At 48.7% G+C, this 19,776-nt stretch overlaps 1 protein-coding gene across 1 annotated transcript in view; it reads right to left on the bottom strand.

Annotated features, from left to right (window-relative positions):
- Window positions 1-1,305: 1,305 nt before the first annotated feature.
- The window catches only part of LOC106748562 (homeobox protein SIX3), a 57,632-nt gene continuing 39,161 nt past the window's right edge, over window positions 1,306-19,776 (bottom strand). Inside the window, exons 2-3 of the mRNA XM_014627223.1 lie at window positions 3,669-4,064; window positions 1,306-3,365 (exon numbers count right to left, since the gene is read on the bottom strand). Of these exons, the coding sequence (XP_014482709.1) occupies window positions 2,963-3,365; window positions 3,669-4,064 (799 nt within the window). The 3' untranslated portion in view covers window positions 1,306-2,962. The remainder of the gene's footprint in view (window positions 3,366-3,668; window positions 4,065-19,776) is intronic.

Here is a 19,776-nt window from a genome sequence, read left to right as displayed (position 1 = left end):
AGAGAGAGAACTTAGGCGTGCGCTGTGGGCATATCGGCCTTTCGGGAGAGTCTTGGTCGATGTTCCCTGGTTCCTGGTTAACCCGCGGGATCGGTTACAAGGCGAGCCGACCATCCGATTGGTTGATTTTGTCAGCGATACCCGCCCACACGTTATCGCGCAACTACTCCGTCCGTCTGCGTCTTGCCTTTCGCGCTTTTCTCTCTTTGTTCGCGCCTCTCTTCTCCTCCCACGTCGCCCTTTTACCTGTCACACTGGTCTGATCTGGCCATTTGTTTCTCCCTCACCGTCGCGCGCCTGCTGATAATCCCCAAGTCCTACCTTCGTCGCGCGCGCGCGCGTTTTCGTGCCTCGATCCTACACCAACTCGCTTTTGACCTTCGACGAATAAAAAAAGGATCGTGTCCGGAACACGACTCTAAGATCGTTAACGGCCGGTGATTCCGCAATTTTTCGTCGGCGCACTGTGGAAGCGTGTGACGTGCGAACCTGTGGAAAGAACGGGCGATTTCAGCGAGGACGTGCTCTTTCTCTCTGTCTCTCCCCTTTTCTCCTTCCTTCCTTCCTCCCTCTCGCTCGCTCCCGCGGTCGCGCTCATACAGTATCGCTTTAACCGGTGAAGCACGCGAGCGTAATGAGGGAGAAATTGGCAAATGGGAGATTTCGTGGAAAATAATAATTATCCTTTTCGATTGCGATCGTAATCGAGTAAATATTGCGCTCGCCGTTAGGAATAACACCGGACATTTATGATGTAACGACAACGGCGCGAGAAGCGCGCGGCTCGAACTTGCGGTAGCAATTTTGTTTATGAGATCGCGTGTCCGACACGTTGTAGAATGGCGCAAATGTTAAGCCATTTTAATGCGTCGATGCGTTTAACACGTTCCATGGATTACGCGCGAAATTTGCCACTCCGTTTAACAGTCAGGACGGCGCAGGACGTATAATGGATGCGAGGATGCGAACAAAATACTCATGATGGTCTGTTGTAATGTCATAATAATCTGTTATTATATATTTGCGCGAATGTATGTACAGGCGCACAAATAATATTTTAATAATAATATTAATAATATTAATAATATATATATAATAATGTTCCATTTCTTTCTTCTCCTTTTTTTTCTATTTCTTCTCTCTCCTCCTCTCTTATATTTATATATATATAATTTTCGTGTGTGTTGATAGTCTTTATGTAAATTACATGAGTCTTTACCTATAGTATATGTATATATACTGTAGGTGTACTATGTATATGTATATTATATATACGTATAGTATACATACTGTTTATTTTCATATTTATATCTTCGGACTGATTATACAAGAATTTTGCTAAACGTGTCTATCTACAGAGAAAGGGGCGAAAAGCGCGAGATACTCTTCTTCTCACGCGCTAAACCCGGCAATAATGCAAGCGGTCACGTCGCGGGCCGCCCGAGTCGAAATTTTCATTCTACGTTAATCCCGCAAAAATGCGTCAAATGTGAACGGATTTTTATATTGACCATTGAAGAATCTCGTGATCCCTTAAATTCGACGGAATTGGCGCGATTGATGTAGAGCCGAATTTCTACTCGGGTAAGGTAACGTTCGACTCTCCTTGTCGTTGTCTGTCTCAGTTAAAATTATAGAATTCACTTTGACTTGACTTTTTTCTAAGAAAAACATGCAGACTTGTAAACTGCATAATTAACTTACACACACAACGACGTCGTCGAATATACCATACGATGATTATCTTCCTTACTTACTGCAGCTGTTAGCGCGCGACTCTTTTGCGCAATCGGTCGCGTCCTCCTCTCGTTTGCTGCCGACTTCGACGCGTGGCTGTTGTGCGATATCGTTCAATAAAAAAAAAAAAATAAAAAAGGGAAGGATTGGAGAAACGCAGGAGAGAGAATCGCGCGTGTTGTCCGCCGCGTCATTTTCGCGGGTTTTCCTCGATACCGGTACCGTAGGCAAATTCCATCTCGGAGTTCTCTCGCGTTTCGTCGCCTCGTGCGGTAGATCCGATCGCCACACTCTTCGGCACTCCGAAACGTCGGCGTACAGTTCGCTGCTTAATTAATCGATCACGGAGATACGGCTCGCGATAAAGAGAGAGAGAGAGAGCATCGGGGGTGGGAGGACGCTAAGAAGCGGCGCTATTTACAAACTATGGGGATCCCACTGTATACGCTATGCGTGGTTCTTGGGCTTTCGACGAGCGGGCGAGTCGGAAACGCCTAAGAAAAAGTTATGTACACACACCACCACCACCACCACACCCTGACCGTCCGTTCTCTCCTTCGTAGCCGAGAGGATTGCACTTATCCGATGGACATGTACTCACTTTTCGAAGAGTCTATTCTGTCCGTCCGTCCCCTTCCCCCCTCCCCTCCCGCACGTCTCGCGATCGGGGATCGTTTCTTTGCGCGAGCTGCTTCTCGACGCACACGTCACCGAGCGGAGGAGAGAGCTTCCCCTAAGATCTAAAGCGTAATGACACTTGGTATTCTCGAGCGGCGATTCTTTCGTTAACGATACCACGTCGTTGATTCGTTTTCACATGCGCGTTGCGTCGACCGTTCCCCAACCACTTGGAGTTTCTTCTTCGACGAAGCAAATTGGTGCGTCGCGGAGGGGCAACTGTCCTCGACTAATCCTCGCGCGATGACTCCGTCGCGTCAGTCTTCACGAAGTTAACGGAGGACCGATTCGCCCTTGAAACTTCCACCGACCGACTCCGTTCTCCGGATCGCCGTTACCATCTCCTTCGATTCACGAGGACTTCACTCGCAAGCCAGATTGTCGTCCGGTAATAATTACCCCCGTGTCTTCGCAGCATAGTTCCGAACGAACGTCCGCTCGCTCGCTCGAAGTCGTGATCGCGCGTCGACTGCGATTTACCTCGACGTCACACGGCATCATCGTTTGCCCCAAGGATGGCGTTTCTTCTCCTGTCGCTCTCGTCGAATCACGAGGGTGAGAACGGTCTGTGAATCTGCGGTCTCGGATTCGGCAGCGGCGGCGGCGGCGGTGGCGGCGGCGGCGGTGGTGTGGCGACCCTTATCAGACCCTGACTCTGAGGTTGACCCTGAGGTGTCTGCTGCCGGGGGGGCGGGCTGCCCCGGGAGGAGGGGGTGCCAGGGCTGGGCACAGCCACCCTCAAGGGACCCGCGACCGAGAGGTTCGCCGCCAGCAATGGCGGGCTGTGGGCCTCCGACAAACTGTCCGACAGTCGCGAGAGCCCACCGTCGGACAGCCGCGACGTCTCGGATATCCTGGATATCCCATCGGCCAGCTGGGGGTGCGGGTGGTGTAGCAGGCCCTCGTGCGGGTGGAGCCTCGGTGGGGGCAGTCCCAATGGATCCGGTAATCTGTAATCGAAAAGAACAAGGGCGTGGGTTGCGACATTCGGGGGAGACGTTTGATATAAAAGAGTTGGTCTTCGAGTTGTAGCTGAAGGTAGAATTTAGCTTAGAATCGTGATATCTGTTGTAATTAGCGCGCAGCGTCTTATCGCGACGTTAATTCAAGAATATCGATGAATCTTAATTACGCGTGAACGAGCTGTGATAATTTTATATTTATGCGGTGTTGACACGTTCGTCTTAATCTCGCGATTAACAAAGAGACTTTGATAACAAAGAGATCAGCTGCTAACTCATAACAGCTGATACCTCGATCCTACATCACCCCTGGGCCCTATAGCCTGGAAAGGGCTGGTCTCCGCGATCCTGAAAATCCCTCCGCTCGGCATAGTTGGGTGATTAGGCTGCGGACTGTGCGGTCCGAATCGGAAGCCCGTCGGCGGAAACTTGAAAGGCGTTGTATGGCCGAACCGAAACTGCGGCTGCGTAGGATCGAAACGGAAATTTAAGGAAGGAGTTGGCAAGGGTCCGAGAGGTCCAAGCGGCACCGGGGATGGTTGATGGTTCGGGGGCGGCGAGGCATTCGGTGACGCTGGTGATGCTCCTCCGAGGGAAATATCGGAATCCTCGGAATCGCTGCCACCGGGTCCCGGGCTCAGGGTGCGCCGTGTGTTTCCGTTTCCTGGGCCTGATTGCTGTTGCATTCTGAAAAACAAGAAACGTACGCAACGTTTTATGACGGTCAGTCGAATACGAGTTGCTTGAATTGTCGAGGAGGATTGCGGTGAACGAAAAAGAACATGAGGAATCGCAAATCAATCATCGATCGGAGATTGCTCAGTATTCATTTATAACGAAGAGAAACCACGAGTGAAAATTTCAAAACGAAAAATTATACACTGAGAAAAAGTACTACCGTTCAAGTAATATTCATATAATCCGAGTAAAATGGTAAAGTTAATAGATATCCTCTTAAATTTAGAACTATTTTACACTTACATTCAATAATTCATTTACAAATTAAGGTATTACTACGTTCAAGTAAAGATTTACTACAAACTATTAAAATACGCTTAAACTGATAGAAATGTTGATTTAGGAGACTGAAAAACAGGTAATTATGTTTACTTGATTTTAGCATTTTTCTCTATACAACGGGCAAAAGGGGACCAAAATTGATAATATATCATTTTATATTTAGATCCTATCTGTTGCCTATAATCGAAGAAATCGCAATCATTCACGCTGACCGCTAATGACCCGTTCGAAAAGCTCCGCAAGTTCGCGATTTACCATTCGTTGCGCGAGCTTATCCTGCATACCGTGTTGCGTAGGATCAAAGAGAATCTTCTATCTTTAACTTCAACCGGCCCGTCGCCTGCTTACGCGAGGTCAACGAAGGAGGTCGTTGGCTATTTGAACTTTAGTTTGTGGCCAGCTGCCCGGCAGCAGCCGAAGCACAGAGGAGGACGCGTAGGTGTGTGCTTGGTCGCGGTGGGAATTCTAATTCGCCTGCCGCTTATAGGTGGCACATGCATATACGTATACGCATGTGGAGCTGCACGTGGATGTACACGCGGCGTTGAAAACACTTTGTTTCCAGTCATCGCGCCGCGCAAGAGCGTCTTGCTGTAATTAATGAGCGCGCGCTCATCCTTCCCAGGTAGAGGCGAGGATTCACGGGAGAGTAACGACGATTCCCCGACGACGGCTCTCGCACGAAGTGGGGGGGATCCACCTCATTACTCGGCAGATCACAGACAGATACGGAAAAGCACGCTAAACTTCACACGCGCGCGCGCCGAATGACGAATGGCCGTGTGTGTAACGTAACCCCGTGTTCCGCGACGTGCACGTCGTCGCCGTCGTCGTCGTCGGCGGGAAAATATTATGCCGATCCGTTGCTCATTACGCCACAGTACCGAGGTGCCGCGGTTGTACCCCTCTTCCGCTCCGAACGGCGCATCCTTGAGGCGACAATTAAAGGGTACAGATTTCGTCGTGCGATATCCCGCGTTGGATTAGAATTAACTCGTTAACGCGGGATTCGCGAATCCGCGATTGCGATCTTGGGAATCGCGGGATCCTGCTCCCCGATTCGCCGTGGCCGATCGATCGATGGGAATAAACGCGGCGAACACGCTCGAGGTTACGACCGAGGTCGCCTCGGCGAACGTCGTTGAGAGACGCGCCCCCCCCCCCGTGTCTCGCTCTTCGCCACTTCGGTAACGAACACTGAACTCTATACTATACTGCGATGTTGGGTGCCATGTTAAGAAGCCGGGGTACGCCAGGGTAAAGGATAGCTAACATAAGTACTATTTCTTTCTCTGCCTAGTGATTTCTGATTCGTCAACGATTTTCTATGATCTTTTCCACAGACATTCGAACGTATCAATTTACTTGTGAAAAGTGATTCGAGCCATATTGTTCATAGTTTCTGCAATTTTTCATGACTCGAAAACTTGAACATTTTTTTGTTTATCCCATTCCTCTCCAGTAATATTATAATTTTTCAATTATAATTTTTCAATTATACGAAGGTTATGAATGCGATACTTGGAATGAGCTGGTATTTTCAACTGGAATAATACGATATTGGAAAAGAATGCAGATAGTACTTTTCTTCTCTCTCTCTCTATTTCTTTCTCTCTGTCTGTCTCATTTCGCCTATTTCCTTCTGTGGCACCTAGCATTCCAGAATATTGAGTGCTTTCCATCTGATGACACAAGCGTCACCCTATCTTTGTTGCTCATTGAATATGGAACAAAGACAAAATGATGCTCGTGTCGAGTGGTGCCACTAAATGGAAAGCTTTTAATATAGAGTTCAGTGATAACGAACGATCGTGTTTATCGCCTATCGACACGGGGTGAGAAAAATCGCTCTCACTTGGAAATACAAGCGCGAATGGAGGCGCGCTTTCGTTCGCGGGACTCGTCCGCCGAAGACAATGAGAGGCGGTCGCGGTCGTCTTAAAAGCCTCTCGGCCGCAGATCGATCCCGTGGAGCGGGGCTTCCGAGATCCTCTCGTATTTTCTTTGCTAATCGAGTCTCGAGTCGGACCCGTACTGTTACCACGGTAACGCCTCCTCGAGAACCAGGGAAACGTCGAATTGTTCGTCTTCCCTCTCTTTCTCTCCTTTCTCCTTCTGTCTCGCGATCGCGAGAAAAAAGTCGATCGCGACAAGCGCGACGGCGACTCCGGAACCGCGAGAACGCATTCGGGGTGCGCATCGGGATTACATTCGCGAGAGTTCCTTCAAGTTCTCCGCCTCGGTTCGGGAGAACCGATAAGAGATTGCCGGTGACGTTTCCGTCATTGTTGAGTTTGTTGATTTTTCAAATCCGATTAAAACGCTCGTGCTTACGCGGATGAAGCATAAGAAATCTTGGTTGGAGCCGGGGAAGGGTTAATAGTGTTTCTCGCGCGTGCGTTATCGCCGCTCGTTCCGAAATGCGCCCGCCGCCCGAGATGGTTATTTAATTAACTCCATTCTATCTCTTTGTCTTAATGCGTCTTGCATTTTACAATTCCGCGGCGAATATTCATGTAAGCTCCCTTTTCATTGCGCCTAATGGCGTACTCGGATAAATTAATACGACGCGAGTCCCTCTCCGGCGGACGCGTTAAAATAATCTTCGATCGTGCATAGTGCCGTACTACGCGAGACCGCGGAAAGGGAGATGGAGAGCTTAAAAAGTACGCCGATGTTAATCGGATAAAATAGCGTCGTGTTCTTGACAACGCAATCGGAACTCGATCGTGGGCTGAATTATACTCGTGAATAATGAAATAACTGACCGTGAACGTGCGCGTCGCACGCGTACGATTTTGATTTTGCGCGACAAACGAAAGACAAAAGTGCGGCTCTGTATCAAGATCCCCCCTTCCCCCCTTCAGTAATTCAAGATCCCGCCGTCACACGAGCACATGTAATTCCTTTTTATCGCCCGTACGTTTTTCAGCTTTTTGCTCACTTATCTCTTCCAGCCCGTTATCCGATTCGTTCCCCCCGTACGCTTATCCTCGAAACTTCCGATCCGCAATTTTTCGCGCGTACGACACGTGCTTTTTTGCAATATCAAATCTCTTTCTCTCTCTTTGTTTTACTGATATCCTGAACTATCAACTTTTTCGCTCACATATCTCTCTTCTCTATTCATGCCTATTTGACTTTTCTTTAGGATTCATTGTAATAATCACGTATTTTTTGCTAATCTATCTCACTGGTTCTGCTATGGTTGCAAGATTATTATTATTATTATTATTGGAACTATCTTCATACACGAATAATATTATTTGTAATCATTGTTGCGCTTGTGGAGATTTATTGCAAAGCGCCAAATAAATAATGCTTTCTCTCTCTCTCTCTCTTTCTCTTCATCGCTCGCGTTGTTTCGCCGCCTTGTTGACAGCAATAATACAAGTTCAATTTGTCCACCTCTCGGCGCTCCCTCTCTTTCTTTTCTCCACTGCGTTCTTTCACCCACACGGCTGCTGCCCTCGCCTTTCTCCTCTCGTCCCACACGCGTTTTCGCCTCCACACGTGAGACATCCGACGCGTTTTAATTATGCTCCTGGACCGCTGGCCTTTATCTTCGTCCTTTCACAAGATACCCGCACGAGGCGGCACGACTTATTATGTGCCAGTGCCCCGTCCCGTCTCTCGCCCCCTTCTCCTCTCCTCTCGTCTCGTCCTGTTCCGTCCCATATGCTATTCCACGGCGATCGTCCCCATTGAGATCGTCTTAATGTCGTGGCATTAAAGCGCGGAGACTCGGGTGTCAATTTTTCGGCGTGCATAAAAGGGGCATTAAAGCTCCGCGGTTCGAATTTCGTTGCCGCGCCCGTTATAGTGCCGCGGTCCGCGCTAATTGCGTTCCGATGGGCGACAAATTGAAAGCTTTCGATACCCCCTTCTAGTGAAGTTGCCCGCGTTAATGCGATTCGTCGTCCGTCTCTTGCGTCGAGTCAAAATATTTTTTTGCGTTCGACGCATGTTGAGCTTCGAGCCGTGTGAAAACGAAGGAACGAAAATCACGATGTGACCAAGACATTCTTATTTGTACAAACTCGTGAGATGGAACGTAGTTTTTTTTTTTTTTTTTTTACCGTAATAATCTCTGGCGGAGTATTATTTTTGCGCAGCACTTAACTGTTTGATTTTCCCTCCTCAATGAAATCCAATCCATTAAACCGGTATGGCGATATAATTCCGACTGGCCGCAGAGCTATTATCTATGAATTTACGCATCTTCGTGTAATACCTTTTAAATATTTCTATGAACACCAATAAGGGATTAAGCGCGGATCCGCTAGGGAGCCAGTTTGTCGAATAATTTATGATCGAATTATGCCGGTCTCCTCTCTCTCCTCGGCGACCGGCATTAAATTTTCCGCCCATCAATGTTCGAAAAAAGATTAATGAAGCGTGCGCCGTTATAATTACTCGCCTGCCGAGTAAACAGACTTTTTGCATACTGTCCTAGCGCGTTGATAACCTCGTTTGCAAAACAATATACGAACTAACGCAGTTTTAATAGACCAGAACGACGAGGGTGTCACATGGCATTACTCATTTTCGCAACGCTCGTCGTCCCGATGTTCATACTTCAACCATCAAAAGGGTACGCTTATACAACGTCGACCTGGAATCAAGGAAGCGCGTCTCCGATAAAATGTTTCTCCCCGCGAGTCGCAGATGAAGATAAAAGTATAAAGACGAGTCACTTCTCCGCCGTTCTTCTTCTTTCTTTCGCGCTAAAAACGATTTCGTACGCACTTCGTTATGCACTTGCGTGTTCCTGCGTGCGTGCGTGCGTGAGCGCGCGCGCGCGAATTCGCGTGGCGAATCGCAGCGTCGAGAGAGCCGCAAAGGCGGATGGCAAAGGCCAACAGGTGACGTTGTACTTTCGGGCGCGAGACGCGGCGGTGATTAAAAAAGAAATTCATCAGCTCGCTCCGGGGGAAAGTATCAGGTGCAGCGGCGGAGGAGAGAGGAGGACGGTGCGCGCCGCCGCCGTTAAAGTATTTATGCCGCATGACGAGTCACTTTTGGAATCCCGCCGTATATTATAAAGTATTATGCACGGGGACGATGACCAGGGCTCAAACCGTGACGGAAGCTACTGTAATTACGCGCAAGATGGTCGCGGCCCCGGTGCGCCACGGTATATAGCCACCATTGATCCCCGATCGAGAAACTTGCCGGTGAAAGGTGCGCGACGCGCCGCGACGATGGCTTTTGTCCCTGCTATCTAGGTAGACAAGTGTCTACCGCTGTTCGAATTATTCGGGATTACGCCGAGAAAATCGGCGTCCTCGCTCAGAGTACCATTCGCGATCTGCTCGTCGCGCACACGTAACGCGATAGGATAGCTTTAACTCCCTCCCCCCTCCCTCGCCCCGACATACGCGTGTTCGCATCACCGCATGAACTAAGTCTTCTCAGAACGCTTCTGATGCCGAGAATGGAGATTCTTTTTACTCCGCTTTTTCACCGCCATTCTTCTCTCACGAATATGTTATACAATATTAATGGTCGCGATATTATTATCGCGTGTTACCATGCGATGTTAATTATAAAACCTCGGTCGTTTCAAAACGCGATGAAAAAGCTGTGCAAAGCGGCCGCCGAGCAAGCAACGACTGCTCGATCCGACTCGGCCGTTCGAAATTGCGACACTGCGAACAAGTTTCCACGATTTCTTTTCCCTTCTCCTTTTTCTTCTCTTTTTACACAGCGTGGAAAGAAGCGATCGGTTTCAGCGCGACATTGCGTGTAGATCTGTCTTGCGCGAGTCGCGGGAGAGAAGGAGAGAGCTCGACGAGGGATATCATTTTAACAGAATCTACCCCGTGTCAGGGGGGCACCGTGGATCTCGTGCGTGGTATGAAACCACCTCTCTCTCTCTCTCTCTCTGTGTCTCTCTGCCTTGCCCCGTCACCATCCCCCTGCGACCCCTGCTTGGGACCAACCCCGTACCAATGCTAAATACCCGGCACGCACAATGGAGTACATATCGTTCGAGAATCTGAGCCATGCGAAGTCCTTCACAAAAGGTAACTGGATACCGGTACGAGGAAGAGACGGCATGTGAACAGAGGCTCCGCGATTTCAAGGGAGGTATGAACCCCCTCGTGTCTCCTTTCTCTCTCTCTTTCTCTCTCGCTCTCTCTCCGTTTCTGCCCGCGCCACTCCTGTTTCGCCCTCGTTTCTCAGCTTCCTTTTTTCGACGCTAGCTCATTTTTAATAGCCGCTAATAGAGACGTTAAAACGATACGGGCCCTCTTACTCGACTCGGAACCCGATGCTCAATTCTTTCTCTCTCTCTCTCTCTTTCTCTTCCCTTCCTGCTCGCTATCGTCCAACTCCCCTCTCGCGTCTCTGGAGAAAAGCGGGTTTGCGCGTTTCGCTTGAAGATCGCGGAAACGTAGACGAGTAAACAAGTCGAGGGAGGATGGGACTGAAGCGCGATATAAATCTCCGATCGATCGAACAGTGCTCCGCGGAGGATACCAGATCGATCGAGCGATGCCGTGGCGAATTCGCCGCCGATACCGCCGTCTTGTGCTCGGGATATGTTACTCAGACACGTTACCGCGCTCGATAACGCGTTATCATCATCGCGCGGGACAAAGCGGGGAAGGCGCATCCGCGCGGCTTTATCGCGCCACCCTACCATTTCAATCTCCTCTCCCTATGGTTACATTAGGCGGATAACACGCTTGAGACAAAGAAGCGGCCTGCTCCGCGCATTACGCTGAAAACGGGCGAGAGTGGCAGCGCGACGAGCGAGCCGGCATCACGGACAGGTAGCCCATGATTTGCAACATTTTTATCCGGGCCAACATCGGGACCCGACGTCGTCGCGCCGACTCGCCGGTAAGGACATGGTTTGCGGTCTCCTCCGGCCGGCGTCTCTTTCTCGGCTTGACAGGCCGCGCGGATCCTTCCCGTCTTTCTGTCGCCCTCGGGAGCCCTGAGAAACCGGGCAAATGTTTGCCCGCGAACAAAGAGTATCCACTGACGCGGCGACCTCGCTTGTTCCCGCCGCGTTCGCGGTCCCCGTCGCGGGCTCGCTGTATGTTTGTGGAGATTTTTAAGTGCGTGAGATGCACACCGACTGAAAACCGATACCCACGCGTCCCTCTTCCTCCGGCAGACTTTCTGTTTCTCCCGTAACGATCCGATGAGTCTAGTTCCTTTCGGAAGAATTTCTCTCTCTCTCTCTCGTTCATCTGGCGGAAACGCGACCGCACATTTCATAGAAAACGAAAACTTATCGCGATTAATCGAAATCCGGCTAGCATGCAGGATCGCGTCGGTCGCGCTAAAGGCCGCAACGGTTAACAAAACGCTTATGTCTGCGCATTTGCATTCGGAATTATAGGCACGGTCATGTGTCGATCGACTTTGAATCGCACAGTCACCTTGACTCAAATTGAACTTAATTATCTGAAATAAGATAGCGAGCGCGATAACATGTAAATCGAGCGGTATAATTTACGACAGAGATGTTTAAAGACACGTGCTCCGTGAACATAAATGTCGTTCTCTCTTTTTCCTTCTTCTTCATATGACGGAAAAAAGAGTATATAGCACAGTGGTCGCATGTCATGCGTTTTAAACCAAGTGAACGAGTCCGAAAAATGAATATGTATAAACACGTTTTCTTTGATGCACCGACACGAGATCGAACGCGTCCACTAATGTTCGTATCTGGTGCGCTCATATTCACGCTGAACGCTGTTCACACTTATTTTTCGGACTTGTTCGCAGATGTTTGCTCGTACCCATTCGTCGAATGCACCTTCAGAGGGTTCTAATTTGCGATATGTTATTACTCGACTATATAATTAATAATAGCGAGCATATAAGCACTCACGCACCATGTCATTGTTTAGTAGACGCGCGATATATGGTATTACTTTGATTATATAGTTTCACGTCGTCGTGATAGCCAGTTACCGCGAGTGAAATTTTGCAACCCGCTAATCTGTGTATCTGTAACATCGATCGATGTCCTTGTCGAAGACACACGTAATCGTCGTTATACCACCGCTGCGAAAAAAAGTGTATCGATGAAAAAGACGCATAATTTTTAATTAAAATTATCTCTGTAATTAACCCGGTTTTTTTTTAGAATGACGCGAGTTTACTTACGCGACGGTATGAATCTCAATGAGATGCAGATTTGAGAATTAATAAGCTAAAGGATCGGCGTGGGTGGCAAAGGATGGCAAGGGCGTATACGTATCGATTTTTCATTTCGCTATTACAGCCTTTACGAGGATAGTCGTGTCGCATTAGCGAGGTAGACATCGCGCGTCTCTCTCTCTTTCTCTCTCTCTTTATCTATTCCGCTCGAGCGATCGCGCGACTAGAAACGACGACAAACATTTTCCTACAGGAGCGTAGACATTTCGAGTGTTTGTCCAGGCGTCCGAACAAGGTGCCCTGTTCCCCGGTCATTTTTTTCTTCGTGGGAAAAATCTCCGAAAATGAAATCCTTGCCCCGTTCGTCCTCAAGGCTACGCGCGCGGTCACCACTAATCCCATTGTCTCCGACTGTGTGTGCTCGTCTTTGGCGGCTGGCAGAGGGGAAATTATCATCTTCGACCGGTCCCTCTCGGGGGAAGGAAAAATTACAGAAATGTCAGCCGCAATGGGCGAACGAGCGGAAAGCTCGTGAACGTGTCTCTCCGCGAAACACCGAGGCGCATTCACTTTGCGTCTCGCAAGCTCGAGCGATCGCGATTCGACAGGTTAATGATACGAAAATCTCCGATCGTCCTAGGACGCTTGTTAAACCGGGACCGTGTGTGCGTCTTCGAGGCTTCACGCTAATTGCGGATCTTGTTCCCGTTCGCTTCCGTGAGTTGTACACGCCGCGCCGGCGGACCGGACAGTCATCGGGTATGCGAGTATTTCACAGTCGACCGGAGAAAGACGCAAGACGCTCTTAATGAGATATCGGGCACAATAGACCGTTGACAGATATCAGGGGAAAAACGGGAGGCGTATTCGCGGACAAAATTATTCTTGTGCGTCCGCGGAGAAAAGTACAAGGCAAACAAACTGCCAAAATTATTAAAACTGATGCGCAAGAGGCAGTCTTGTTTATTTGATTTGTGTATTAGGGATTAAAAGAGTCTCTGAATAGTTCACCGCAAACCCGGCGAAAACACGACAAAAACATATAGCGCTTTAAAAGATATATTGGATTATTTACACACATACATATACACAACCTGCGTCAGCGGTGCACGTTTCGGTACACGCCAAATTTCACCATTGGTTTGCTCGTTTGCCGGGATTAGAGCGCGAGCGGCGCGCGTGAATATTCACGGGGCGTGCTGCGCACGAGAATTCGGCGTTTCATTTAATTTAATGACCCGTTCCGTACGAGACGGTCGGTACGCGCACATCAGAAATCGTTTGGTAAATAATTAATATGTAATCAGACTCCGCGCGTTTTGTATGCGGAGGGAGAGAATGAGAGAGACAGAAAGTGAGAGGGAGAGAGAGAGAGAGAGAGCGCACGGCACGAGAGAGAGAACGGTAGGGACACGAATGCTTCGTCTCATGAGGTAGCAGGGGCGCCATCGAGGCAACGCCAGTACGAAGGGTGTTTGCCGGCAAACACCGTGAAGGACCTCTTAACGTATCCTAAACGTGTGCGTAGGGTTCTTTTTGTCAGGCGAGGTGACGCGGTAGATGGAATCAGGCAGGACGAGAGAGAGAGAAGGAGAGAGAAAGGGCGAAGGGAAAGAGCGTAAGAGGAACTTACGATGTTCATCTACTTGCTTTTCACGGCGGATTGACGCGGAACTGGAAGGCTCTCGAAAATTGTGCCGGTAGAAACAACGAGTAGATTTCACCCGGCTAAAACGTGCTTCTCATTCCCGCCGTATCTATTATTTCGTCGACTCTCTACAAGAAAAAGTGACACCTCTATCGCTTGTTTTCCCGAAGATGTCAGCTTCTCGACGTGCGCGAGGATCTTACCACCCGACGGAAGCCACTCGTCGGAATTTACGTTTCTAGTTTCCGAACGGAGTTGGTTACAGTTACCCCCGGGACCATCTCGAAGGAGCCACTTTGTAGGTGGTCCGGCGAAACGAATTCTAACTGTTCGCGAGACTCGGGGAAACAGGACGAGATCGAAAGAGCCGCTATACAATCGATGCCTCTCAATTATCGCATGACGAGGAGAGCGAGAGACAGATAGACAGAGAGAGAGAGAGAGAGAGAGAGGAACCTCAATAGCATCCGATTGAGGCACGCGCCGTCGCTTAGAGGCTCTCCGACGTTCGAGGGCCCTCGAATCGATTCGAGTCCCGTGGCACACTTCGGGGCAAATTAAGTTTCGCTCCTGAAATATGCCCTCTCTCGCTCTCTNCCCCCCCCTCGTTCTTCTCCTCTCATCTCTCTTCTCTCTCTCTCCTTTCTCCTTCCGTCCTTGTCGTTCTCTCCTCCGTATTCGCCGTGCAGTTCGTCACCGTCGGATCTCGTTCGGCCAGCGTTGCGAATTACCACAAGACGTTTATTTCACCCTGGTGGGATGGAGACGCGACGAACGAAAATTCTGCGGCTCGGATGAATAGCCCGTTTTCGCAAGAGCGGCAAAAAGCGGATAGCGAGCTGCGTCGCGCAAAAACTGGCTTCATGCGGCCGTCAAAGGCGCTGGTTCCTGCATTAGGAGCGGTCGTATAAAAAAGAGGAGATACGTTGATACCTTTATTCATTTAAGTATCCTTAACACGGTAGCGCGAGCGAAGATGTCGATCCGCACGTGAATCCCGCTGGTGTATCGTGTACGTGATAAATAATTGGCGCGGTATTATTTACAGATCACGAGCACGGTGATTCGAGATGTACGAGTCCAAGGAGGACGCAGTAATGAGTACTCGACATCTTAATTAATATGGACGAAAATTGATTATTCAAGCGCGGCGTTCCGTCGCGCGTGCATATATGTGCAAGTTGCTGGTCTGATTAAGGAAGTTGTAAGGCTCACTGTCGTATTTTCAGTGGTGCACATTCAGGAGGCCGTTCATAAATTTAATATTTATCAAGCGACATTATGTTCCTATACATTAATTTCACTAAATAAATGTTAATTTGAAACGAAGTTCAGGTTAACACATACACTAAAAAAAATATTTGATATTTGTGACTATAATCATCGTAGTAAAAGAATTATAGTCAAGAGAACCGTTTTTCTTGTCTCTACGAAAATATTATTTTTTTTATTTTTCTTATTAATGCTATATTTATGAATCAGTTCATCTCTAATAGAGATATACAGATAATAGGAAGAAATATATAAATGTTCAAATATGTGTATATGTATTTCGAGTATTTCTATAAACTATGTATTTTATATTTTTCGTTATATTTTCAAAACAAGATGGTCAATAATCCCAAAAGTTGCGTATAACGTCTGTATATTAGTTTTTAATATCATAATAGTTATCAAAATCTTATTTTTAATTTAGAAGACGTTAGGAAAAGAAAAATAGCACGCTGATCTCAAGGAACGTGCATAAAAAGTATTTTAGTTTTTTAGATGCAAATATCTCAGCTCTCGAATGGTCAATCCTTTTTCTAATCACACAAGCAGTTAGATAATATTTCAGTACATACGTAGTGCAAGTTTTTCATCGAATTCTGATCAGGCTCGTTACGTTTTACAATCTCCTTAACAAAATGCACGCTCCGTGACTCTTTCACGAATACGACACCGTTTGCCGACTCGGCAACGACGACGACTACGATGACGACGAAGGAGATCCGCGGTTGTCCAAAAAGAAGAAAAAAAGAAAACGAGGAGGCAGCCTCCGGTAACCTCTCGCTTGCACCGGCGCACGCTCAATTAACCATATTCAGGGAAAAAATTCGCCGTCCAAATTCTGCGCGACAGCCCGTGAAGTCTGTGGCTCGTGTTCACCGCCACCGAGCTTCTCGAGAGAGATCGAGAGGACGAGCTGATCGTGATCGCGAAAGAGCACACCGCAGGACGAGAGGAAGGGAAGGAAGGAAAGCGCGAGGAGGCCTTATTGAAGAGGCCTCGTATCGTTTTTCAAAAAGTCTCTCCCTTCTATCATTTTTTTCCCTTTTCCCGCTTCGCGACTCCTTTCTCCGGCCGCGCGTCGTCGTCTATCTCTTCCGCTGCCTTTTTGTCTCCTTCGGCATGAAGAACATCGTATATAGTGCCACGGCGCGGGGTATAAGATTTCACGTGTATACGCAGGATGGATCAGATTGGCCTGGCCTTAAGCCGTCGCAAATTACCCCGTAAGCCTTTTAGTCGTCGTGTGTGTTTGGCTGCCTGCGCCCTAGACTACCCTGCCACCCCCCACACCACGTCTCATGCCCAGCATACCCGCCCTCCGCGGCCCTACATCCGTCCCTTTCTGTTGTCCGTCTCGCGCCCTCTCCCCTCGTCGTCGCCGCAGCCTCCGCGTTATTATTTTGTTGCTCCGTAATATTCCCCGAGACCCCCGTGGGGCTTGCCAAGCCACTCTAAAGGGAATCTAACCGGAGCCTTGTGCCTGCAGGGTACGCACGCAGAACCGGGGGGAATTGTCATAGTTTGGACCGGTCGTAAACAGGCGACACGGCGTTCTCGAGATGTGTAACTCGCGTAACCAAAGCGCCGAGAACGTGGATTGTCCGGCACGGACGAGTATTTAACTCGTTCGAATAAAAACGAAAAATCTATTACGTGCACGCGAATAATCGTGCGTTGAGCATCGCGTTTTAATAGTCATTTTGAAATAAATTACCTCTGAAACAATAGAAAATACATCGCATCGCCAAATGTCGGCGTTCGATCGTGCGAGACGCCATTTATTTATAGCCATGTGTCTCGCGGAGTTGAAGCTTAAAAGTGCTCTTTCTCTTTCCCTCGACGCGTCTCTCTCGGATACATCTTCTTTAGCGAGCCGCCGAGGTTCAAAAGACCAAGATGCGAGGCCCTGGGGGCGCGGGAGTAAAAATTTAAATTTAACGTAATTCCGGGTGATTACCGCGGCCCGTTCTCTGATACACCCCTTATGTACCCACCCCTTGATTGGCTTACATTGTCGATGCTTAACTGTTTCATGCACCAGTGACCGACTAGGGGGATATCATTGCGCACGATAGGGGTAACGCTTTCATGGCCCGAGGCGGGTATCATCATTGTCGAAATTCAGATGTAAAAATCGCGCCCGTCGATGACGCGACGCGACGCGCCGCCGCGTATATTTCGCGGACAAGCCGCGAGTGAAATCGCTTTTCGAATTTGATCCGCGCGAACAAACGCTTTCGCTGGCCGGGGTCGCGGTGGATCAGCGGAACGTTTGCAGCCCGTTTAATGTAAAAATTCATTACGATTCCTCTGCGCCGGCAATATCGCATCGGTCGCGAGTTATTTCGAATTGAGGAGTCGACAGTGCTCTCACGGACCTACGAATTTCCTCGCTCCTGCTCTCTAAAATGCAATCACTGTATTATCACTGAGAAGCAGTTAATAGTCACTAATGATCCTAGTTATAAGTATAGCACTGCAAATCAGTAAAATTTCGCTTGTTAAAGTCTTAATAGCAGCAAGTGTTTCCATTGGAAAAATCTAAGAAACAGTGAAAAAGATATTATTTATTACTTCTTTTTTAATATCTTAATCCCTTTCTTAAAGTATTGTCAATGGTTTTGCCTGAGATATCCTTAATTATATTTTAATTGATTTAATTTATATCGTATTTGAAAAACACGCTTCTCTTCTGATGGAACTCGAACTCGAAGCCTCTTAAGTCTGATACCATAGGAACTACGCCAAATACGACATATGATTGAATGCATATACGATACGTACATGTATTTCTGCTACGAGACGTGCAACAGCGATTTGTAATGAATCTTTCATCGGCCAAAATCAATGAAGTATTAGACAAAAGAGCCATGTGGAGGAGTTGCCACTAGAAATTAGTGAATACTTACGGTAAAATATTGTTTCACTGATTCAACTTAAGAAAGTGAAAGATCCATTGAAATACTCGCATTCTTTCCTCGCGTGTTTACTTGATTTTCACAGGAAATAATCCGTCTGCGAGTCGCGCGAAGAGAATTGTTCCGGCGATCGCCTGGCGGAAGAAAGTATTAGGAGACGCGTTACGAATGCGTACCATCCACCGCTCACAGGATTATTGCGAGAGAGGGAGAGTAAAAATCCTGTCTCAGGATCACCCGAGATACTACCTAACTATAATACGCTGATCGTATATACGCTCGGTACACCACGAAGGGCCCAGGTATATACGCGCATCGAATGTACGCGTCGTGCGCAGAACGACGGAGATACCATCTCGTTCGAGGATCAGGATCGCGGGTGTTGCATTACGTCGCCGGTTACGGTTATCCCTTAAATATACCGGGTGTTCTCTTAACGAGACCATAAACGAGCGTCGTATTACCGAGGCTAGAGAAAGAGAGAGAGAGAGAGAGAGAGAGGAGGAGAAAATCTGTCTTTCGCGCTCGGCGAATAAAAGTAATCCCGAGTCTGAGAAGAAGAAGCGAGTACGCCTGTCGCTTCTGATCGCGATCCTGATCCGCGCTCGTAAGTCGTTATCTCTCTCTCTCTCTCTCTGTCTTGGACGAGGATCGCACGAAATTTGCATGTTCGACGTCGCGTGCGAAGAATGACCGTGTATCAACGGTGGCGGCGCGCGGAGCGTGTCGAACGTGCGCAGCGTGTCATTAAAATATCAATGCCGTCGTAATTACTCGGCGCGTTAACACCGCGCGGGATATTCGGCCAGGCGGGATACGCGCCGCAGGTGCGCGAACGAGAGGGAATGTATCATTTCGCGCGCTGAATCGGCAGAATAACGCGCGATAATCGCCGGTAGCCTATCATCTTTGCGCGATCGAGGATAAGGAGCGCGGCGCCGCGCTTACGTGCCCGTACATTAGCATACAATCCGCCCGGCACAACAATTCAATATCCCCCCAACAATGCAGTCCGGCCGATCGGGGCCAAGGGGCCGAGAAAGGGGGCGGCGGAGAAGGCGGCAGGAGATGAAGTAAGTGCGAGAAGACGGGAGAGACCGAAAGAGGAGGCCTCTCCGCGTATATATATTGTATCGCGCGCGCGCATAAATGCCTGTGTCGTAAGATTTACTACGTCTGATTAAGCAATTAAGCCGCGCCGCGGCACTCTGCGGTGTTTTTGCCGCGCGAGCGGCAGGAACGCGGCTCGCTTCCTCGTTATACACTCTACCAGTTTCGATATGGAAGCCTGTCAGGTCTCCCCTACATTCATCCGGTTCTTCCGTCGCCTCCTGCTCTCCCCCCGCGACGCATACCGCCCGATCGGATGAGTGCGAGATAGATAGAAAGTGAGCGAAGGGGGGGGGGGGGGGGG

This window comes from Dinoponera quadriceps, unplaced genomic scaffold, assembly GCF_001313825.1.
Source record: "Dinoponera quadriceps isolate SergipeBrazil2010 unplaced genomic scaffold, ASM131382v1 scaffold3004, whole genome shotgun sequence".
NCBI classification, from domain to species: Eukaryota; Metazoa; Arthropoda; class Insecta; order Hymenoptera; family Formicidae; genus Dinoponera; species Dinoponera quadriceps.
Note: the sequence above shows the minus strand (reverse complement) of the source record. Positions and strands in the feature narration are given on the sequence as shown.